Here is a 22,461-nt window from a genome sequence, read left to right on the forward strand (position 1 = left end):
CTCAGTGCGATTATTGTTCATTTCGGTGAAAGAAAAATCATCATAATGGTATCAACCCTAATGGTATGTATGTCTGTCCTAGCTTTGGAAAAACATAGTTTTTTAAAATACAAAGCATGAACTACCTTTTATTGTGTTGACTTGACTCCATCTTTTCTTGATTTGGTAGATATTCAAGACAAGAATGAGGATGAACGGGTTTGGAAATTTACGTGCAATGGCACATTACCAAGTGGACAGTATAAAACTGAGCCCCTGTTAAAATTCAGAATAATTGGTGGGAGCATATTCTCAAAATTTATCTTTACTGAAGTTTTTCTACCCGTGATATAGACAAATCCTCAAAAGCCTAGTAAACATCACTAGTAATTTTCACTTTTCATTTTTTTGAGTAGTTTGAATTGAAAAACTCCAGTTAACAAAAAAAATTTTGAGACTCGGGTAAAAACTCTTAGTTACCTTTACACGATAGAAACCATCAATTTTACAGTTTATAGCGATAAAACTGTCACAATTGCTTTTGTGATACGTTCATGAATAGTGCTAGCACCCCCGTTCTAGCTTCATATTCTTGCTTGAAATCACTGCATATTTGATTTGCAGAAAACTTGCACAAGATTCCAGTACATTGTATTTTTCGCTCAACGCAAAATTACGCAATTAAATAAGCAGTAATTCTAGAAAAAAAATTCAAAATTTTGATTTCCGACCAACAGAACAAAGATCAAAAATTTGTCATTTTTTTTCTGAGCGATCTTAGTTCTCATTTGAAATTTTAATGGCAAATAAGAATCTAGAGAAAAGCGTAAACTTGATTCGCCGGAGAATTAATTCTTGTTGGTTATCACTCCGCTGTTGGGACAATAGACTGGGTGCTATAATTTAAAAAAAATGACGAATAATGACTAACTATGAAACTTCGTCTCCTTTCAGAAACTCGGGTCAAGTGAAACAACATCTCGTGTGGTGACATCTTGTGCCTTCCAGAATTTTGTTGACAATTTAATAAATTAACCAAAGACAATTGCCTCTGGAGTTGAATTTAGCCACTTGCGCGCCGTCTGTTGCTGGTTCATCACTTTGATTTCAAGTATTCAATATTTTACGGTTTTTCGATTGAAAACATAAACCGACTAACATCGGATGAGTTGTTCTCGAACGACAAGCTGGGCGTAGCTTAGATTTTTATGGTTGCAAAAATCCTGACCCCAGAGGGGTTCGAACTCATGACCTCCAGAATAACAGGTTGAGAAATGCAACTGAAAGCTTAAATAAATTATCAAAATTATCGAAATAAAACTTTTTTATTTATATTAAAAAACTGCTGCCAATTTCTTTCTTCAGTTCAAAACTTATTTCATCAGTACCGACAGAATCAGCTGAAAACATTTCAATAATTTGCAGTTTTGTCGTTTAAAAACACACAAATTTAAAAACACATGACTAACCAACGTTGGGCGAACTACTCTCAAACAACCGGTGAGCGGTTGGCTTCAGTAAGGCGTAATACTCTAAAAGAGCTACTCAAGTCATTTAATACTCTCCAGGCGCTACTTTTTTACTATCTTGTTTTTGAGGACCAAAAGCCAAAAGGGTCGGATGAAAAATCATTTGAAGCAAAAATATCCAAGCAAAAAAGACCACACGACGAATATAATTGCTACGGAATTAGTTTGAGAGCAATTAATAAGGGAACGAACGTCACGTGAGTTTCACATTCCGACAGACGCAAACAAAATTAAACAGTGGCAGTAAAAATAAATTCAATTGGTATGGATATATGGAAATTAACTTAGATGCGTAAAATATATTTATATGGCTCAATCATTAATCATAAATTTATATCATCTACTTCTCTCATCAGGGCTACAATTTAAGTTGACTGTATTTAGAAAAATGCATCTTTAATCGTAGCATAAATATACAGTTTAAAACTACATGGACAGCTGTGATTATCAAATAGAAATTCAGACCAGAAAACTTGTATAGAAGCACCTGAACAGTTGAACTGTAAATCTCAAACCTCTTATGACATTCGCTCTACAAATTCTCAAAAAAATTGATTTCGGAGATTTTAGTGACCGCAATTCAGCGTCATATATAGCAAAGGCGATTGTCTTGAGTGGTTTTTGGTCGAGCTATATTTTTATTATGAAAACTGCATATTATGATTACGGTAGAAATAGACTAGCAAAAATCTTGATTAAACAGTTCTGTAGAATTTAAAATTTCTCTGATTTAGAACGCGTTATAAATGATACAGTTAACGCTGTTACTTCATAATGTTCAGACCGGTGGAGGCGAAATCCAACCTTATAGGGTAGGAAACATACGAGTAGAATTCTTCAGCTTGGAATCCGAACTGCCTCGACATCTCAATGTCTTCCGAGATACCTCCAGAGCCCCCCTCAGATTTGTCGAACTCCTTGTTGAGAAGGTCTCGAAGCTTCTTCTGCGTTTTGGGTCTCGGCTGCAAAAGCGCCGATACGAAGTTGACTGGCAGGCCGTAGCGCAGAACCGACTCGACGAAAAGACGAAGCGATTTGACATGGATCCAGGCTAAAAGAAGACGCTGCTTTGGACCATTGCACATTTGATTAGTTTGAATATTGATAGCAAATTATATTCTTCCCATATTTCTTGAGAGAAAGGGGAATATACGTGTCAGGCTCTTCAGTGAAATTCACAACCTTTCTTTTCATTTTGGAAAGATAAGAAGGTCACCATATTAAATTTCTTGAAGAGCAGATTTCAATTCGACAATATTTATGAAAAAGGTGAACATCTGGAGTCCCACAGGACATAATTTGCTAAGTTTTTGCGACAATTGCTTCCAAAAGAAAAGAATTTTAAGCTTAAAATTTGCCCATTTTCACCAATATTAAATTTTAAGATTTTGATTGCATGAGCTACCTCCCAGAATTCTTCAGAAGCAATTTTTAACCAGAAGCCATTTTCAGAGGTTTTGCTAAGTACTTCGCGCTTCAGGTATTTTTTTTCTGCCAACTTCTTGTAAAATAAATGTCCATCATGTAATGTCATCAGTACTTTTAAAAGTAAGCTCAAAAAGGAATCACTATTAAGCTCATTAAAAAACTCGAATTTCAACTTTAACCATTTTAGGAAAAGCATTTTGGAGCGAAAGTATGTTAAATTTTTTGTAAATGTTTGATTTATCCTTATAGCTATATCTTAAATTTCCATGTGAGCTATATGGCCGTCAGAAACCTTCAATTCCAGTTGAAGCTGAAGTTTTCGAAACGCAAAAGTGAGGCAGATTTTCCAAAGTTTTCTTCAAAGAAATTTGATCAATTCGATTTTCAATACAGTTTCAATGAATTATCTGACATTCCCAAAGGCGAGAACGTTCATGAAGTTTATTATAATTAAAACAACAGATACAATTTTTCTGGGATATATAAAAAAATTTCTTTTCAAAATTGTTTTTCGCCCGGTTTTCAGCTATTATTTTTTTAATGATCTGGATTACATAGCTCGGCATTAGGAAGCCTCCGTAATTTTATAAACTGACTTTATTTTTTCTCAATTACTCGACCAATAAATTATAGATTATTTTATCAGCGTCTTTTCAATCTATCAGCACCGGTTTTTAGGCTTCTGAAATGAAATCTTAATATGTTCCTCATTTTACCCATCTTCATTTTTTCATAACTACGCTTAAACATAAAAAGAGAATTCTCTTAAAAAACACAATTTTCTCCTTTAACATTTTAGGCATAAAATACAAGAAACATTTTGAGAAGTTCCATCTTTTCAGCAAGTTATTCAGTTTTGTCCACATTTTTATTTTTGGAGCCGTTCGTTACGTTTTCTTGTGAAACTAATTACAAGAAAAACCGCCCAGTTGAATAAGATGTTAGCTTTTTTTTGTTTTCCCTTGCACCGGTTAACTGTACTTATAAAAAGAACGCGCATGTACTGATAAAAAGAACGTAATTACAAACAGAACTGCCCAATTGAATAAGATGTTAGCTTTTTTGTTTTCCCTTGCGCCGGTTAAATGTATGATAAAAATAACGCGCATAACTCCTGAAAATTACTACATATAGACTTTCAAATCATAAAACTTGGGAAATCAAAACTTTCTCGAATGGCGTCAGCAAAGTTGCTCTCTTTTTATATCAGTAATGTTTCAAGCGCGTGCACATAAAAAGACGCAAATACAAAGATTTACAACATTACCTGTTAGACTTTTAGACATTTCTTTAGCTGAAAGGCAATTTCAAAAATAATTTCGGTTCAGTTTGTAAATTTTGTAAAAATATTTTTTAGCAAACAAAAGATATTAAATAATTTTTGTAGCAATTAAACTTTTCGTTGCAAGTAATTTGGAGAGACGTGTGCTCCAAAATTTGAAAAAGTTTTCCTTGTCTACAAAAACTGATGAAAGAATATTAAATTTTTTTTTGCAAAATTGAAATGCAGATAAAACCTTCAGATTGTGAAAACGAAACTTCTGCAATCTAAGTCATGATTAAGATATTCACAGCTGACGACAAAATTATCAATTTGAAAAATTTTTATGTTAGACAAAAGTTGCAATCTTGACGTTGTTGACTACAAACTATAAACATAGCCGGCAGATTGCCAGAAAAAAGGGATTGAAACACATCGGGATTGAAACAGATAAAGAAATAGAAAATGACAAATTTTTTTCCTAAGTTTCAAAAATTGTTCTAATTCAGTGTGTAGTTTCAGTTAGATTATAAACCTATACTTAATTCAGCTTCTAAACTGAAGGATATTAGGCTTAATACTAATATCAGCTAGCAATCACTCTATTGAACTTTGATAACCTCATGCAGTATGACTTAATGACTGAGCTTTATCGGTTCATCCCGTTTCTTTTGATTTTGCTCCATTGACATTGACCGTATTCACTACATTGGGTAGTTCAATGCGTGAAAGAATTTAGAATCCATTCGGTTGAAAAAGTGAGTGAAGTAAGGCAGAAGTCAAACGTGAAAATCGTGACTTATGGAAAATGAAAAACGTGCTCAAAAGGTAAAGCGAATTTAAAAAAAGAGCGCCTAAATAATAGCTGTTTAAGAGGCTGACGGCGGCTATTAAAAATTACAATTCCGGTGCTTTTCATTTGATTTTTTTAATGACATTGAATACCAGCAATTCTTTATTACCACATATTAACTAAGCTACTGTTAAAGTCCAATGTTTGAAAATAAGTCAACGTTCCAAAGCAGAAGTCAACGAAAGAAAATAAAAGTCAATAGTTCAAGAGAAGAGCAAACTTACTTCTGCAAAAAAACATGTGCAAAACCGATACTCCACTTCGAATCTTAAGACAAGTCTCACAGTAATTGCTTCCGTTCGAGAGAAATTAAAAATTATTTGTTTTTGTTGTAGTTAATGCAATGCACTTCGGCACTATAATGATTCCTTCTGGATCCTGGGATTAATCTTTACTGAGTATATTGAATCTAGAAGCCAAAATCAAACAAATGCTCAAACTTTAGTAAAACTATTTAAAAAAATAATTGTCATCTTGTCAGCATCTTTTCAATAAAAAAACCAACACAGTTTCTCATGCTTCCAAGTTCAACTCTTATGTACTTCTCCTGGTTCCGTATCTTTCTTTTTCCTCACTAGGTAGCCTTTTATCGCTCAACTAGAAAAAGAAACTAAACAGTCGCTGCTTTTGCTTCCTTTAAAAAGTTTGCTAAAAAAGCAACTACCCCGCAAACAATTCATAAATTTTTTGAGAATTCCAAGTTTCTTATTAATTTGGTTCAAAGCTTTGGTATAAAAAATGAAAAACGCAAAATCAAGAAAAAAGTTTGGTTACTCAAAAAAGATATCGCTTTCAAACGTCGTTTTAGAAATCTTTTAATATATTTTAGAAATCTGTTCTCTGTAACACGTAATTGGCATATTCTCCTATACTTGCGAGGAATTTCAATCTTTTCGATCAATTTCAATGGGTCCTAATCATTCATTGTCATTTTTGCAGACGGATATTCCCAACGATATAAAAATATTTAAAAGCTTCTATGAATTACCGTAATAGCTCGATTATTTCATGCAATTTCATCCACAAGCACTGATCACTGTACAACACAGAAAAAAAGCGAAGTCAATTGGTATGAAGGAGCGGTTAAACGGCTTGCTCTGGACACAAATTGTCAATTATCTGTTTTTTTTTCAAATTAAAATTATTACAATTTGTCTATTTTTACTAAACTTTTTATTTTTGAATTTTTCATCTAATTTTTTATCAAAACTCCTAGGTAACTATGACTTCAATTTGCCAATTTGTCTTGATTTCCCAATAACATAGATGATTATACCCTACGCAAAATTAGACTACAGTTCAGTTTGTCCTTTTTATTTTAAATGGTCTACTTTCGGTAGCCTTTGGCTCAAATAATGTTTTAACCATTTATGCAAATAGACGCAATTGAGGATAGTGTTTTTTTCTGGCTCACTCTATTTGCATAGTTTTAATTCAAGCTGGACACGCAGTTAACAAGCAGTTAAGCAATGTTAACTTCACAGAGCTTGAATGCCAGTTGTTATTTCAAAACTTTTTTGTAGACTAACTGTAAAAGTCATAGTTTTACGATTTTAAGGTTTAGAACAAGTTATAAAAAAAATTCAACATATAATGAAACTGAAAATTAACCTCAAATAAAAAACCTTGGGTAAGCTTTAATATAGAAAATTAATAATAGAAAATGAGGGAAAGCGAGAGAGCTATTCACATCTACTGACTGCTTTTATGGTGTTAAAATTTTCAAATGGCTACACTTTTGAGTTATTTTACATGTCAATTTAAGCCACCTAAACCGTAAATATTATTTAGCATCGAAAGTTGTTTTCAAGACTGGCTCTGATTATAAGAAGTAAAAACACTCAATATAATTTTTTTGAAAAAAAAATCTAAATTATGAAATGCCCCTCCCCAACACAGGTTATATATTGGCTGGTCCAGTATATAGCAGGACCAGCCAATATATACCCTAGACAAGTCTTGAGAACAAACAACTAATGGCGAAAATAGATGAGTCAAACTAAGAGCCTCTTTTCTTCAACAACAGCAGCATCAACAAATTCACGCCGCCTAAGTGTCCAAGAGCCTCAAATGCAGAGGATGGAGATGATTTTTGTCCTTAGATATGGCATGTTATTTTTTTTATTAGGCAAAGATTTTCGACTGTTTAAAATTAAAATAGTTTTTTTGTTTTCTTTCAATTGTTTCAAAATGAGCTGTGCTAGAATGATATGTATCAGAAACTCATATCACATAGACGCCTATGATTTATCGAATGAGTATTTTTGACGACTATTTATACAACTATTAAACTATCTTTTCCGGTACTTTTCTGCGTGCTAATTATTATCTCGTATAACTGATCTTTACCAAGAACAAAGACTGTTGTTGGAACTTTCTGTCACGCAGACTTACGCGAATCTTGTTAATGGCAAGGAAATGCAATTGTCGGAAATGTAAATCTCAGCAAGTTCACTGACAGCGGACGATACAACGTAAGTTATGTTAGTTGAGGACGATAAAATTAAGTACAATCAATTTATTGGAAAATGTAAATATTAAACCATATGGTTATTTTTTCATAATTACATGTTTGCAATCCGAAAAGGAACTAATTTTTGCTTACCCGAAAATGCCTCTCCGAATTGAATCTTCAACCACGGCAGTAAATTCCTGTACTGCTTGTCACGTTTCTGCTCCAGCTCCTTTTGTTTCTGCTTATTCTGAGACATCACCGCCTCATCATACGTGTAATTCCTCACGAGAAACTTTCTCTCCCTACACTTGTCTTTGAATTGTTGGAATTGAGCAGCAAAAAGAGTAACTGCAAACAGAGTGCTCTCTTGGTCATTGAATATAATCTGGGAAGACCGGGGTACAACTTTCTCGGGCAGAAGACTCTCATACGTCTTGTTCCATTCTTCACACATCGCATTGGGAACTACTACGATGGCTATCGTAAAATACTCACTGTCAAGGATGTGCTCAACGTGCTCTTTCTTCACTATTCCATCAAGATCTCGAGTAATTAGAGATCCAGTCTGCTGGCGAGCGTACGATTGAATGCTGTTCTGCAGCGCAGTGTAATCCTGAGACTTACTTTTCAGCTCGGACTCAATTTGTCCAACTTCCTTCACTATATGATCAACTAAGCTTTTCAGCGATTGCTGAACAGGGTATTTTGCGTGGTCCCATTGGAAGTGCTCAAGATACGCACGGTACCCAGTCCGATTAGCGATAGTCAGATGATCTTCCAAGCTATCAGCCTGATTCTCCAAAATCTCAATCAGATAGGAGACCAACTTGCGGACAACAGCCTCAATATATTGGTCTTGTCTCTGAAGAACATCTGACAGCTCAACGAGAGAGTCCAACGTTCCTACTCTTAGCTCATTGATAGGAAATGCGAAACGATGACAACTGCAGCCTTCAACCCGATCTTTGACATTTTTGATACGATTGAACGTATCCTCGGCACTTTTATCACCGGGAGCACTGATGAGCCAATATTCATGCATTTCTCAGCTGAAAACATTGAGGATTTGTAAAAAATAACTAATTTCACAATACAAACATAACCGACTAAACGTCGGAAGAATTGCTCTCGTACGACTAGTGGGAGCTCTAATCAATTGTAGCCTGCTTCAGTGGGGGGGGGGGGGGGGGAGGGGGAGGGGGAGGGGAGCCTAAATTTGAATGGGACTGAGAAGTTCAATAGTGGGCATCAAATAACCACATTAGAGGTTAATATATACCACTAAGATTTAAAGTGAAAAATGGCACCAGTTTCGGTGCACTTTTCATTTGACTTTGAGTATTAAATTGCCGCCAATTGAGTTCAGCTGCTTGAAATAGTGATTGTGAGAGAATTTTAGATCACGAAAAACGCAAAAATTCAAGGGCGTAAAAGTCGCTCGAAAATTCAACACGGTCAAGCAAAAATTTTGCATAAAAAAGACACACGTTTACAATAATTGCTTCTCTACGAGAGCAATTAAAAATATTGACATCAAAGCTATTGGATTGTGAATCTGGGTTCCGTTATACTCATTTCTAACGCCACTGGCTCAAGGCTCTACTGAAACCTAGAAGACAATGTAATTTAGCATTGTATAAATTAAAAGCATAGAGCTATCACTGCGATAGTGTATAAACTTTTGCTACTCACAATATAATGCTTTTACTAGGATAGCAAATTGAGTCAGGCGTTCAACCACGATATCCCTTAGGTAAAACATAACCGAAAACCGTCGGGCGAATTGCTCTAATTGTGATAAAGGGCGAATTAGCCTAATTGTTGTGATAAACTAATTAAATAGCCCCCGAACAAATTTACCTCCGCTGTATTTTCAAATACGTATGCGCGCTGCGCTGAATCAAACCTACACCTTTTCAAGCCTCGCCACCCCAGAGGTAGGCGAGTGAACCAATCTCCCACCCCGACTCATCACATCAGGTTGTACCGTTCTAACTGATTTCATTTTAAGAACAATTTCTTGTGTTTTGAATGTTAGCAGGCTCCGCAAATGGAACGTTTTAATGCCAACCCTCTTCACTCCAGCTGATCGGAATTGGTCTTGCGTACTTCTCGTACCACTATAGACGAGGGTCAAGTACAGGGTTACGTTCACTCCTATCGAGGTGCTAAACTGCTAGATCTCTCTGATGTTAACAATCAATACCCAAATCATAAACTGAACACTGTTGTTGGAATTGCTGGCTTCAATGATCACTGTAGTAGTATTGAAACTTTAATTGAGCATTGGAAATTCCTCATTCAGCTGATTACTGTTAAATTAAGCTCAAATAAATTGATTGTTCCCAAAGTTATACCCACCAGCTGTAATCGCCTTATAAATAAGAAAATCAGTGCCCTTAACTACGCTTTGTATAGATATATTGATTCTTCTGCCTTAAAGCTGAAAATTGTTTTACCCTAATTTAGAAATTTTCTTGAACCTAACCCCTGTAAAGACACCGTGCAGTTCTCCTTTCATGGAAACCGTGTTCTCACTATAATTCAGTTTAACAGCATTCAATACTTTTAGTATCGTGGCTGTTATTACGCTCTTGTAATTAACTTATTCTAGTCCCCCTCAGTGCAGCCTTCCCCACCCCTAGCCGGTAGCCTGATGGCTGATCAAACCCATTGTCCACTCTGCAAGGGTTCCCTACGTAGAGGAGGCATCTGGTGTCATATGTGTTATAAATTTTTTTACGTGAAATGCAGTGGTCTAGCCGCAGCCAAAGAATGGACCAAAAACTTCAGCTGCAAAAGCTGCTCTGAGGTCACAGCAGCCACCAAAACAGTAATCGCAACGCCGGCACAATACAATGCTTTGACTTTTCCCGGAACTCATAGATCCTGCAACATTGCATGCCCCCGAACGTTCCGTCGCCGCACCGTCGGATAAATTTTGGAACATCTTCCGCCTCATCCCGCGGTAACAGTGCCTGAAATATACCGCCAGGTCGTCACAAGGAATCCTCTGTTCTTCACGCTCAGTATGAACAAGACAGGGGAGCAGTTCGCCGAAGCCCTTCACAGTGTCCTCTCCCCGATTGCCGTAAACACGTATAGGTCCTATATATCTCTGGAACTCTGAATGATACTCCCGCATCTAACCCTCAGTCAACAAAGAACACGGACAATGGATCGAACAACAAGACCATCAAGCGTAGACTGCGTGCATGGAACAGCTGCAACTTCTCAGAACTGTTCTGTGAAGCGAAGGCAATTCAAATGAGAATGAATTCAAAGAACAAAAAGCAGCACTCTGATCTCAAGATGTTAAACAATTTCATGTCTCGTGGTAAGATCAGTAATGCTATTCGGGTTCTTTCGGATGAGCATAAAGGCGGCGTGCTCGCACTTACCAATCTCATAGACGGTAGACCGGTCATCGAGATTTTACGCGACAAACTTCCTGAGGGGCAACTCTTGGAGCGCAACTGCATTCAGAGCGAACATCCACGCACGCTTCCCTACCAGCCCGCTTTTTTCGACAAAATCATTGCCAGGCTCGTCCGAAAGCGTGCAACGAAGACTGATGGCAGTGCCGTCCGTCAAATCTCGATGCTGATGACTGGCGTAGACTACTTTCTGCTTTCGGGCAATCCTCCACGAACCTGTGCAAGCTTGTTGCCAAGTTTGCTAAGAGGCTAGCCACGTCCATAATGACATCGGATAATTCGATTGCATACAATGGTTATCAACTAGTGGCTCTGGATAAACGTCCAGGTGTCAGACCTATTGTCATTGGTGAAGTAATGCGTTGAAACAATGTTATTGGTGAATAATCGTCGACTGCATCAGGCAAGATCTAACATCCTTTGTTGAAAACACAAAGCTGTGCTTGGGCCAAAAATGCAGCATAGAACATACCATACATTGGCTTCGCCAGTTTTGATGATCGCGAAAACGAAGCAATTCTACTAATTGATGTCAAAAACGCATTTAAGGTGCTCAATGGACAAACAGCACTAGAGAACGTGAAAGTCTTATGCCCATCATTGCATGTTGCCTTACAGAATTCTTATAGCCAACCGTCTCATCTCTACGTCAGTAAGTTGACCATTCTATCCCAGGAAGGTACAACACAAGGCGATAACTTGCGATGGCAATGTATGGAATCGCAATCCGACCCCTAATCACAAGACTTCGGAATGACTCATTGACGCAAAAATGATATTCTGATGATGGTAGCTTCGTCTGTAAGTTAAAAAATATCAGGGCCCTCTTCCACAAGCTCACTCAGATTAGTCCCAAGTACGGATATCTTGTCAATCCTCAGAAGTGTCAGTTGATAATTAACCAGGAGTCGAAGCCAAGCGTCAACTGCGTTTGCAGGCACGCAGGGCGCTCGAGTCACATGTGGAAATCACGCAGGGCGCTCGAGTCCTGGGTTCAGTTATCGGGAGCTCTGAGGCCAGTGAAAATTTTCTGAAAGATGCAGAAAATAAATACACAAAAAGTTTGGACAGACTTGGTCACTTTGCTCTCACCTCTCCCCAGAATGCCTATGCACGTTTGACGAAGGGGGTTCAACAGAAGTTGAGCTTCCTCTTGCGTACTACATCCTACATGGATAAGGTTCTGCAGCTGGCTTAACGCGCTCCCGTTATCAAAACATGGCTTTGACCTCACGAAGACTGAGTTCCGTGATGGAATAGCACTTCGCTACACCTGGGAAGCGAAAAACCAGCCAGCCACATGCCCATGCGGGAAAGAATTCAGCCTCACCCATGCCCTACATTGCGCCAAAGGCAGGTATAAGCACCTACAAAATAAGGACATCATAGACGTGTTTGCAAACCTGATAGATGACGTTTACCACGATGTCCAGATAGAGCCAATACTTCAGTCGCTCCACGGAGAAATTTCCTCCAGTAATTCCGCCACTACTCATGATGACGTTCGACTGAGCATTAAGGCAAACGATTTGTGTGGCTCCCGCTTTAATCGCACTTTCTTCAATGCAAAGATATTCAACCCTCAAGCGATGAGCTGCCCTAAGACCATAAAAGATGCATACAAATATCACGAGAACATCAAGCAAAACAAGTACGAAGAGCGAATCCGCGAAACCGAACACAGCAGCTTCAACGCACTGGTTTTTGATTGCTCGGGCGGTGCTGGGCCGTCATCATCGCTTGTTATCAAACAAATTGCATCCAAGATAAGCGAAAAACGCGGAGATCCGTACGCCGACACTATAGGCTACATCCGGACCAAAATCAGCTTCGCACTTCTGACGGGCTGTGTTCTCTGCTTGAAGGGATGTCTAGCCTCAAGACTCGTGTTCTCAGTGAGACTTCACTTCGATTAGCGCCATCGTGGAAGAGGGAAAGCCGCAATGAGTGTTTGGCAGCTTAACTTTATTCCCTTGCATGTTCCTTGATGTTCCGTTTTTATTTTAATCCTTCCATACCAGTTCCCTATGTGTGTTATATATATATATATATATATATATATATATATATATATATATATATGCTTTCCTCTCCATTTTTTAGTAATTTTTGTGACTGGGCCGTCTTTACACTGTCTGAAGGGGACCAACTTGGAGTGCAGCATCCGGCTAAGTGCTGCTCGTCATCCTTTATTTTACGACCTACGTCCATCGTTGCCGGATGGTAAACACGGTCTTCTTTAGTAGAGAAAAGAAGAGAGATAGATAAAAGAGAACAAAATACATTTTTGGCAAATTGCATCAACTCTCTGAGAACTGAAATTCGAGCCGACTTAGGGCAGATCAAAATTAAACGAGCAAAATTGATAATGTTTGTGTAATAGAAGTAATGTTTTATTGGTGTAGTTCTGGCGTTTGTTCAAAAATTTCTTGTTTTTTGGGACTCTTGGCTTCGCATTTCTGGAAACAACTGCCGCGCGGTGGGCTTCGGTAGTAGCCAGCTGGAGCTCAGGGATGCATCAGGTGAGTGTGAACAGGGTGACTTGTTTAAGCATCGCTATCTGTTTAACCCGATTTTGTGTCCGAGAAGTCGAATGAGTTAGACGAAAAATTGGTCAAACGGAAAATTGCATTGAAAAACACCACAGGAAATATATTAGCTACAAATTTTGTGTGAGAGCAATTAATTACTCTTCCGTGAATTAATGTCCCATGATACTGAAAATTAAATGCACTCCCTGATCTTGTTCAAGGAACTTGGTTCTTCACTGTTGTATACGTGACTCTACTTGAAACCACTGAGATTTTCTGGCGTTTACCGAGAACCGCAAAGCGGTTCGAGACATTAAGTCGAATTTCGAAGTGACTTCTGCTGAGTCACGTAGGCATGTTAAAAACAAGTTATGCGCACGTTATGAAATGACAAAGTCAACAAAAGTCGACTTCTGCCTGAGTAGCACCGTCAGGCATTTCAACTTGAGACCTTCAGCACTTCAAATGTTCACGAGCATGTTTAAATTATTTGAAAGATATCTATACCGAAAATCAAACTTTGAAAAATTTTACATTTCTATCAGTACAATGAATTATATTGTGTCAGCTCTGGATACGATATCGAGAAATGATGGCATACCTCCAAGCTCCAGCAGTCTTGTAGAAACATGAGTCCACCACTGAAAAAAAAAATTGAGGACATCAAATTACATCGGAAAATTACTGCTAATCGGAAAATTACTGATGATTTCCTAGTCTTTGCTTCCAACAAGAATGAAAAGATAGCAATAAATTCTTGGAATCAAACCTTCATAATTTAGCGAACTCTTTCAGAGAACATCAAGTAAAATTGACAGCTTCAAAAACAGGGTTTGTTTGTTTCAGCATACAAAATGATCAAAGAAACAAAATCCAGGACACCATATTAGTAGATAACAAAGTAATCAAAAAGTCTAAGGAATGTAAATATTTAGAACTGACAATTGATAGCAGTCTCAGTTTCAAGAATCGTGTTAAACAAACGTTAAAAAAATGGCTAAGGGGATAAAAACTATAGACTCAATTGGAACTCAATTCACCACATCAAGCTTAGAAATTTTACTTCGTTCAATTGTTTCTGTCACATTTCAATTATTCCGCTTTTCTAAATCAGCACATATGATGACTTCTCTCAAAAAGCAGCTAAACTGGGGTCTTAAAAATTGTTCCTTCGCTCAAACTGCAAACTGCAAATCTTCACGGCGCTTAAGAACAAAGAAACAGGTGATTGAGGTTGAACAATGAACTGATCAATTTCCTATTTTTTATCTCAGAAAATATATCAAGCGAGAAAAATACACATTCAATACGACACTGTTTTTACTAAGAGCAGAATACTCAATTAACTAATGCACTCAAGAAATAATATTCTAAGACCACAGATCAACTGCTTTTGTAGACAATTCTTTTTTTCCATGCTACGTCAAAAAAATGGAATTCACTACCAATTCAACTCAGAGATTTCAAAAGTAGCAACAGTGTGTTAAAAAAAACTGCTGATAAAGCACTACAAAGATTAAATTCCTGACATCGTGAATAATTCTGAATGTCATTTGTAGCGTGAGTTTCGAGTAATTGATTTAATCTTTAAAACCTCACTGTTGAACTTTGCTACAAGTTTTTGTAAACGTAACTTTAATTTCATTTATACTTTCAATTGTACACTTTATCGTTGATGGCTTCCCGCTTCAACAATTAAAGTGCTAAACAAAAAAATGTCTTCTTGTTGTTTTCAGGACGAGCGATTGCATTAGATACAAATTTACAGACTATTTCCGCGGCTAACTATTGCCAGTTAACTTTAAAAATATGCTTGCTTTAGCATATTAAATTCATAGAAAATGAGAAAGCATGGTTTGTGGCCTGTTCAGCAGAACGGTATTTAGTACAACCTGTTTAGTAGAAATAGTTAGCCCTCACAGGAAGGATTTTAGAGACAGGCAGAAATTTTTCTATTGATCTTTCTCTGGATGTACTTCATTGGTGAAGCCAGTTCACTTGTTGCGCAGGAACCTTAGTTGCGCAGGAAAATTTCGATAGCGTTATTTGTAGACAAAAATCTAAGATCAGTAAATTGACCCAGCTATCTCTACATGACCAGTTGGGAAAGCAAGTTATCGACATGCTAATTGAGCATAGTTTTCAACAATTCCGAGGTATACAGTCAAAGAAGAGGGATACAGCCTGGACGGAGAACTGAGTGAAAGCATTGACCTGGCCATGAGTTGTTATCACGATTTTCTAGTAGCTAATGGCTATCAAGCATGCTGTAAAATGCTAACCATAATGAACGTGACCAAAGGTCAATTAAAGCGAGAATCATAGCTTCTAAGAAAAAGGGAATTTTCTGTCTTTGCATTCTAAAAATTGAATATGGCATTAAAAAAGTTTAAAAATCCGTTCTCACCTTTCTGAGACAGCGATGTCAACGTGCTAGATGATACATGGTAAAAATCGTTGTACAAAATTTTCAAATAGCGGGCATCCAGAAAAACGAAACATCATCTAAGCTTGATTGCGTGGGCATCTAAAAAAGTGTCTCATAATTGCCGCGAGACAATGAGACGCCCAAATTCAGAAAAAAAGATAATTGCTCGGCTAACAAAACTCAATCGTCTAGAAAACTCAAAAACGAAGAAACTGCGAGTAGATCCAATTAAGTTCGACAAGAAAATTTTTGAAGATTGCAGGTTTTTTGACATAGAAACATTTAAAAACGATTAGACAAAATAGGGATCTGACTTGAAGTCTGGAGTGACAAACACTGACAGCAGAGGCCGCTAAAAGAGATGGCTGAAATATATAACGGTTTTTCGCACAGCGTAATTTCCGAAAAAAAACAACCGTAACACTGAATCTGCAACAGTTGACTTCTTTCAAGTGGTTTGTGAAATTGCTTGTGACAGGAGAAGGTACTCAATCCGTCTTAAATAATTAATACGAAATAAGGCAACAGATCTTGATGGTATGTCCCCGTCCTTTTTGAAGACCTCAGCAGAGCAATAAGCAAATTCTGATAACTAGGCTTTAGGACTTCTTGCAACCAGCGAGTATTTCATGCGGAACGGAAGTTTGCTGAAATTTTTACGGCTTACAATGCCGGCATTACATGCTGAGCTGAAAACTACTAACCAATCAAGCCTTCTCTGCAGTTTCGAAAGTTTTCGAGAAACTGATTTGTGACTGTATCGAAGGACAGAACTGACAACATTTAATTGAATTACAATTTGAGGTTGCTCCAAAACAATCAGCGGTTGTTCCAATGACCTGCTTCGTGTCATCTTTGTGGAACTTGTCTTCTGGAGACGACAAATTACATTGTGTTCGGTATCATGACTCTTTAGAATCCTTCTACGAAGGTTTTAGGAGTAAGAAATCTGTAGGCCTCAGCTGCAACTGATTAGCAGTTATCTTTTTGAACGCTTCCAGCGCGTAACGTTGCAGGGCATCCGGTCAACTTTCTGCAAGTCAATAGTGGGTTCCCACAAAAATATCGAATCGGCCCACTGTTTTTCTTCGCGTATTTTAACGATCTTTTTTACAAATTAAATCGCTGAGTCATACCTACTCGTAAGATGTAGACATTGTTGTTACTGATATTAGGGATATGCAGACGGACGCTAAAGCACTGGAAACCTTGTGCAAAATATTTTTTATGAAACTAAATTCCGAACAGATTGCTAGACTTTGTCTTCTTACAAAATCTTCCACCCTAACGCTTAAGGGAACTCAAGTCATAAAAGTTAACAAGCTGAAACACCTCGGTTCATTATTGCTGAATCACAAATTTGGAAAAATCATGTCAAAGTTCGGTGCAGAAGGCAACAGCAGCCTTGTTTCAAGCCAGAAGAAACCCGTAAGCTAATATATCAGTTTCGATAAAGCGTGATGTTTATTGTGGTTATGTGATGCCAATACCTTGTTTCATATTAAAGAAATTGTTTTTCTAAGCGGTGCCTACAAAATTGAAGGAATCGGTTCAAAGAAAATCATTTTCGTGGATTCGCGGTTCCTAGAATTACAACTATAAGAAGGATTCTCATTTTGAAGTTGTTGCCGGTTTAGTGGTACTTTGAGCTACACTGTCTGCTACTGCTTTCGTTCATGCTCCCGGTCATGTTGACCTCGACAGGAAGTAACTGGCAGCACTGAGTAATCAGAAAAGCATTCTGTGTTGCACTACACAACTAACAGTAAAATAAAAACAGACTCCTTTGATCGGGCTCCAATAACGGCCAACCAGTTAGACTCGCTGCTTTATAGCCACCCAGATCGAAAGTTGTTCATGGACTGATAGAATCTGTTTTACTGAACTTCTTCGAACTTCAATACAATGAATAGGTACCATGCACGAGGAGTATTTTTGGTGGATGCGCAATTGGAATATGCATTATAACAAAGAATATAATCTTACTCAAACTGCGAATTGAATTTTCTTTGGGACTAAAACAGCTTGAATTATAATTTCTAAAGCCCGTTTTCTTATTATTCTTGTTATTGTTTTTTTAAATTACTATTAATATTACTATTATTATTATTATTATCGTTATTATTATTATTATTATTATTATTATTAATTTTATTATTATTATTATTATTATTATTATTATTATTATTGTTGTTTTTATTATTATTATTATTAATATTATTATTATTATTATTATTATTATTATTAATATTGTTATTATTATTAATATTATTATTATTATTATTATTATTATTATTATTATTATTATTATTATTATTATTGTTTTTATTATTATTATTATTATTATTATTATTATTATTATTATTATTATTATTGTTTTTATTATTTTTATTATTATTATTATTATTATTATTATTATTATTATTATTATTATTATTATTATTGTTATTATTATTATTATTATTGTTATTATTATTATTATTATTCTAATTATTATTATTATTATTATTATTATTATTATTATCATTGTTATTATTATTATTATCTTTATTGTGATCCGGTAGTTCAGTTTCTGATGCTGAAGCTCCGTATGGAGTATAATTTGTAGTTACGCGTTGCGTATTTTGTAATGAATCTCCACGTGGAGTAAGATTAATGCTTACTCTTGATCTATCAATAATTCCCGGTGACCTTGTCTCCGGGGAGAGTTGTTCTATGGATGAATATGAGATCTCTTTTTTGGAATCTATAGTAGTTGTGAACAATTATGCTATGTAAGCTTATTGAATATCTAGATAAAAAGAATTCACGCTGAACACTTCAATTGTCTGGCCACGAACACGACCGTTTCTTAGCGTGTTTATTTTCGTCTGCAATAACTTTATAGTGTGACTCATTGTCACTATGCGTGACCTGTCTGGCAGGCGTTGAAATGAACATTAACAACTCTTTCTCCGCTTGGAGATTATGAACATGTACAGTGCATTAGTTATATAACATATGATATATCAGAGTTTATAAATTAATACTTTTAAAACTTGGTTTCGATACTACTGAGTAGTCTCTGTATGTCACATCCCCCTCCACGATAAAATTTCATGACTATGGAATTTTATTCAGTTCGGTGATGTCTTCTTCATTCAGATCTGAGATTGAGTCAGACCGTATTGATGATGGGGGTGTGCGGTAGATTGACGAATTGGGTGGACTTTTGATGGGGTCTGTTTGGCTGTTTTGTTGTAGTGATGTTTCCTGTATATCTAGGGTATGGTCCGTTTTGTTTTTGGGTTCCGCTTGGAGTGCAGCTTGTGATGACTGTGGCACTATTTGATCGCAATCCATGTTAGAATTGTTATTGGATGAATTGGACGAGTCAAAGTATATTATCTCTGGTTTCTTGATTGAGATAATAGCGCTATAATCGATTTGCGACTGGTCTACTCCGGATGTTTCTGTAGGGCTGTTGATGTTTGATTTGATCTTTTTCATTGCGCTGTCTATGCGTTTGGTGCTTCGGGATAGGTTGTCGTGGATAGTTCCGAATACGTTCCGTTCTCCGCATGGAGCTGGTGTTGTGCTACTGGTGATGGGTGGGCTTTCGGGATTTGTTACCATGAATTCCGAGGGTTCGTTACTGGTATGTATCACGTGTTGTGGTTGTCCTGGTTCTTCGGAGTCAATTAGGTGTGTTTGGATGCTATTCGGTTGTGGTACGTCAACATTGAATATGAGGAATGATCTGTTGGAGACTTCTGATTCGTCCTGTGATTGTTGTGTTTGGTTACGGCTTGTAGATGGTTGCCCTTGTGATAGGTTTGCTGATTCCAATAGGGCAGCTTGTTGTGCTTTATAGTTGAAGCTTAGTTTCGGTGTACTCTGTTTGAGCTTCTTTTTCGTTGTCCCGGTAGGAGTTTTATGAGTGTAGGGTCTGTGTTCTTGTTGTCGGCGTTGGTTTTTGGTGGCGAGTTTGACTAACTTGTCTTTTGACCACTTCGTTTCAACTTTTGCTTTCCTGTTGGGAGTTGATTTCTTCGTTGGGGCTTGTTTTGGTTTCAGTTCCGTTGACTGTTGTTTTTGTGTGTGGGATGACGATGGTCCTTGGAGGGAGCTTGTCCTTGTAGTAGCTTTGGCTGCTTTTTCTTCTTCTAAATAGAACTTACGTATTTTTTCTTGGTTTCTTTTATATTCCCCTACTGTTTTACATGCTACCATGTGAATTAGGCGGGGTGTTGGTTCCGGTGGAGGGAGTGGTTTTGTTTCAGTAGCTATTGCTGTATCGTTTTTTCTTATTACTGTATTTTTTCTTAGTGGTGTGTCTATAGTTATCGTGGGTGGAGAGTAGCCTGTTATTGTACCGTCTGGTATAATGTTCCATTGGGGTGCCAGCGTTTGTCTTGGTTCCTTAGTTTTTCGCATAATTGTTTTTCGTGCTACATTTTTCTTATTATAGATTATTTTTGTGGTTTTGTCTCCTATGGAGAACTGAAGTTCGGAAGGTGATATCTTACGTGGTTTCGTTAGTGAGAGCGGTATGTTCTCCGAATCATCCGAGTCTATCTCCAAAGGAGTTGTTGTGACTGGGGGAGGGCATGAGGAGTATTGAATGTCTAGTTCTTCCTCTGATAGACCGTCTCGCCTCAACATCTCTTCTGGAGTTAGTACGTTGTGGCGTAGCAACTTCTTGTCTAAACAACGCAATTTGAGTTTGTTGTAATTCTGGGTTTTTGAAGATGGTTTGCTTAGTATATTCGACAATTCGGTGTTTGGTTTTCTACCGAAGTGTGCTTCGAATGGAGTTGTTTTTGTTGTTCTATTAGGAATTAGTCTAAAATTTTCTATTAAAATTGCTAATCTAGAGCTGAGTGTTTCGTTGCTCCATTCGGGGTCTATGTTGAGTACAGCTAGTCTGCGTTTTATTGTCTGAATCAAGCGTTCGACCATGCCTCTGCCTCTGTGATCTCCAGGTGGAGCCAAGATTAGTTTTATGTTTTTGGTTTTACAAAATATTTCGAATTATTTTGATTTAAAAGCTTGGGCTTGGTCGCATCTTATTGACCGTGGTATTCCGTGTTGTTTGCAATACCTCTCTAAATAGTCTATTGCTGTTTCAGTATCGCAATTATGAAATGTTGCTGCATGAGGATATCTAGATATTCGATCTACTGTTACTAAAATGTAATTGTTTTGTGTGTTTTCTTTATACGGGATTGGACCTGCGAAGTCCATTTGGATTTCCTGGTTCGGTTCGACTAGGGGTGGGAGTAGGCCTAGATTATTTTTTGATATAAGTGCTTTTAGGTTTTTACCTTTGTCTATACAATGTCGGCAGCCTTGTGCTTTAGACGTGATGTCCGAGTGGATGTGGGGCCACCAGACTAATTTGGCCAAAGATAACATACCCGCTTGACCTGGGTGTTTTCGATGAATTGCGTCCATAACCATGAATTTTAATTTGTTCGGGATAACTAATCGGTTGTCATAAATTAGACAGTTTGATGGAGAAACAAATAAATCTCGTCGTATACGGTAGTAAATAGGATTCACTTTCTTTAGATCTTAGATCTTCCCAATTTTTTGTGAGTACTAAATCTATGATTGGTTTTAGTTCTTTGCTTGAGGCTTCAACTATAAATTCCTCATTGAATACTTTATTCAAGTTTTCTCTGTACGCTGGGGTAGGGATTTCTGCATGAGCTGTAAATAGTTCTTGATGTTTTGAGGGGTCAATTGGGTCTAAGCCGCGTCCTTTATTTGAGTGGCCCTCTGTTTGTGTGCTTGAATTCACTAAATTTTTGGGTTGATTAGTTTTTGTCTCCATTTGGAGTTTTTTGTTGGGGGCACGTGGACGTTTTAGGATAGGAATGGATTATGTTTCTTTATTTGGGTTATTTCGCGTTGTTATGGCGACTATTTCGGGATTAATACTGTTTGCTGAGTTTATTTGGACTTTTTGTGAATTGAATTTTGAAACGGTTAATAAGTTGGGATGAAATGAGTGCGACTCCGATCTGTGTGTATTAAGGCTAAAAGCGTTGTTTTGATCGCTGCGTGTTTGGTTGAGATATATGACGTCATTAGTGTAGACTTGTTTTGTGTCTGAGCTATGCGCGTTGACTCCGCTTGGAGTTAAGTCGTTCTTAATTAGATTGAATTTGATTTCGTCTATTGCGTTTATTACAAAGTTGTTGTCCTCTATGTTTGGAGTAGGTGCTATTCCTGGTGGATTTCTGCTGAAATAATCAGCGAAACCCATATTTTTGCCAGGGACATGTTCAACTGTAAACTGGAATGGGAGTAGACGATCTACCCAGCGTGTCAGTCTACTTTGATATGTTTTATTCCCCCTGTTTTCTCTCAGTGGTGAAAGTAGCGCTTGATGATCCGTTTGGAGTAAAAATTGTGGGCCGTACAGATAATATTTGAAATGCTCTAACGACCATACGACTGCTAGTAGTTCTAGTTCGTTAGTGCTATATCTTTCTTCTAGTTTATTTAGAAATCTGCTTGCGTATGCTACGGGTTTCCATATGTTTTCGTGTTTTTGTTCTAGACAAGCTCCG

The 22,461-nt window shown here is 37.2% G+C and overlaps 1 protein-coding gene across 1 annotated transcript; it reads right to left on the bottom strand.

Annotated features, from left to right (window-relative positions):
- Positions 1-1,743: 1,743 nt before the first annotated feature.
- Positions 1,744-8,585, bottom strand: LOC142342591 (V-type proton ATPase subunit C 1-B-like). The gene is made up of 2 exons (XM_075393971.1): positions 7,656-8,585; positions 1,744-2,559 (listed from the first exon to the last, which is right to left on the bottom strand). The coding sequence occupies exons 1-2, from the start codon at positions 8,545-8,547 to the stop codon at positions 2,273-2,275; spliced, it is 1,179 nt and encodes a 392-aa protein (XP_075250086.1). The 5' UTR covers positions 8,548-8,585; the 3' UTR covers positions 1,744-2,272.
- Positions 8,586-22,461: the final 13,876 nt, after the last annotated feature.

The sequence above is a fragment of the Convolutriloba macropyga genome, chromosome 7 (genome assembly GCF_964194025.1).
Source record: "Convolutriloba macropyga chromosome 7, txConMacr16.3, whole genome shotgun sequence".
In the NCBI taxonomy this organism is placed as follows: domain Eukaryota; kingdom Metazoa; phylum Xenacoelomorpha; order Acoela; family Convolutidae; genus Convolutriloba; species Convolutriloba macropyga.

What these genes read in the sequence shown, in the direction of transcription:
- LOC142342591 (XM_075393971.1), bottom strand. Translation starts at nt 8,547, where the DNA reads ATGCATGAATATTGGCTCATCAGTGCTCCCGGTGATAAAAGTGCCGAG. An exon ending in ATTCGGAGAGGCATTTTCGG is followed by an intron (nt 2,560 to 7,655) that starts GTAAGCAAAAAT and finishes GTCTTCTTTTAG; the next exon opens with CCTGGATCCATGTCAAATCG.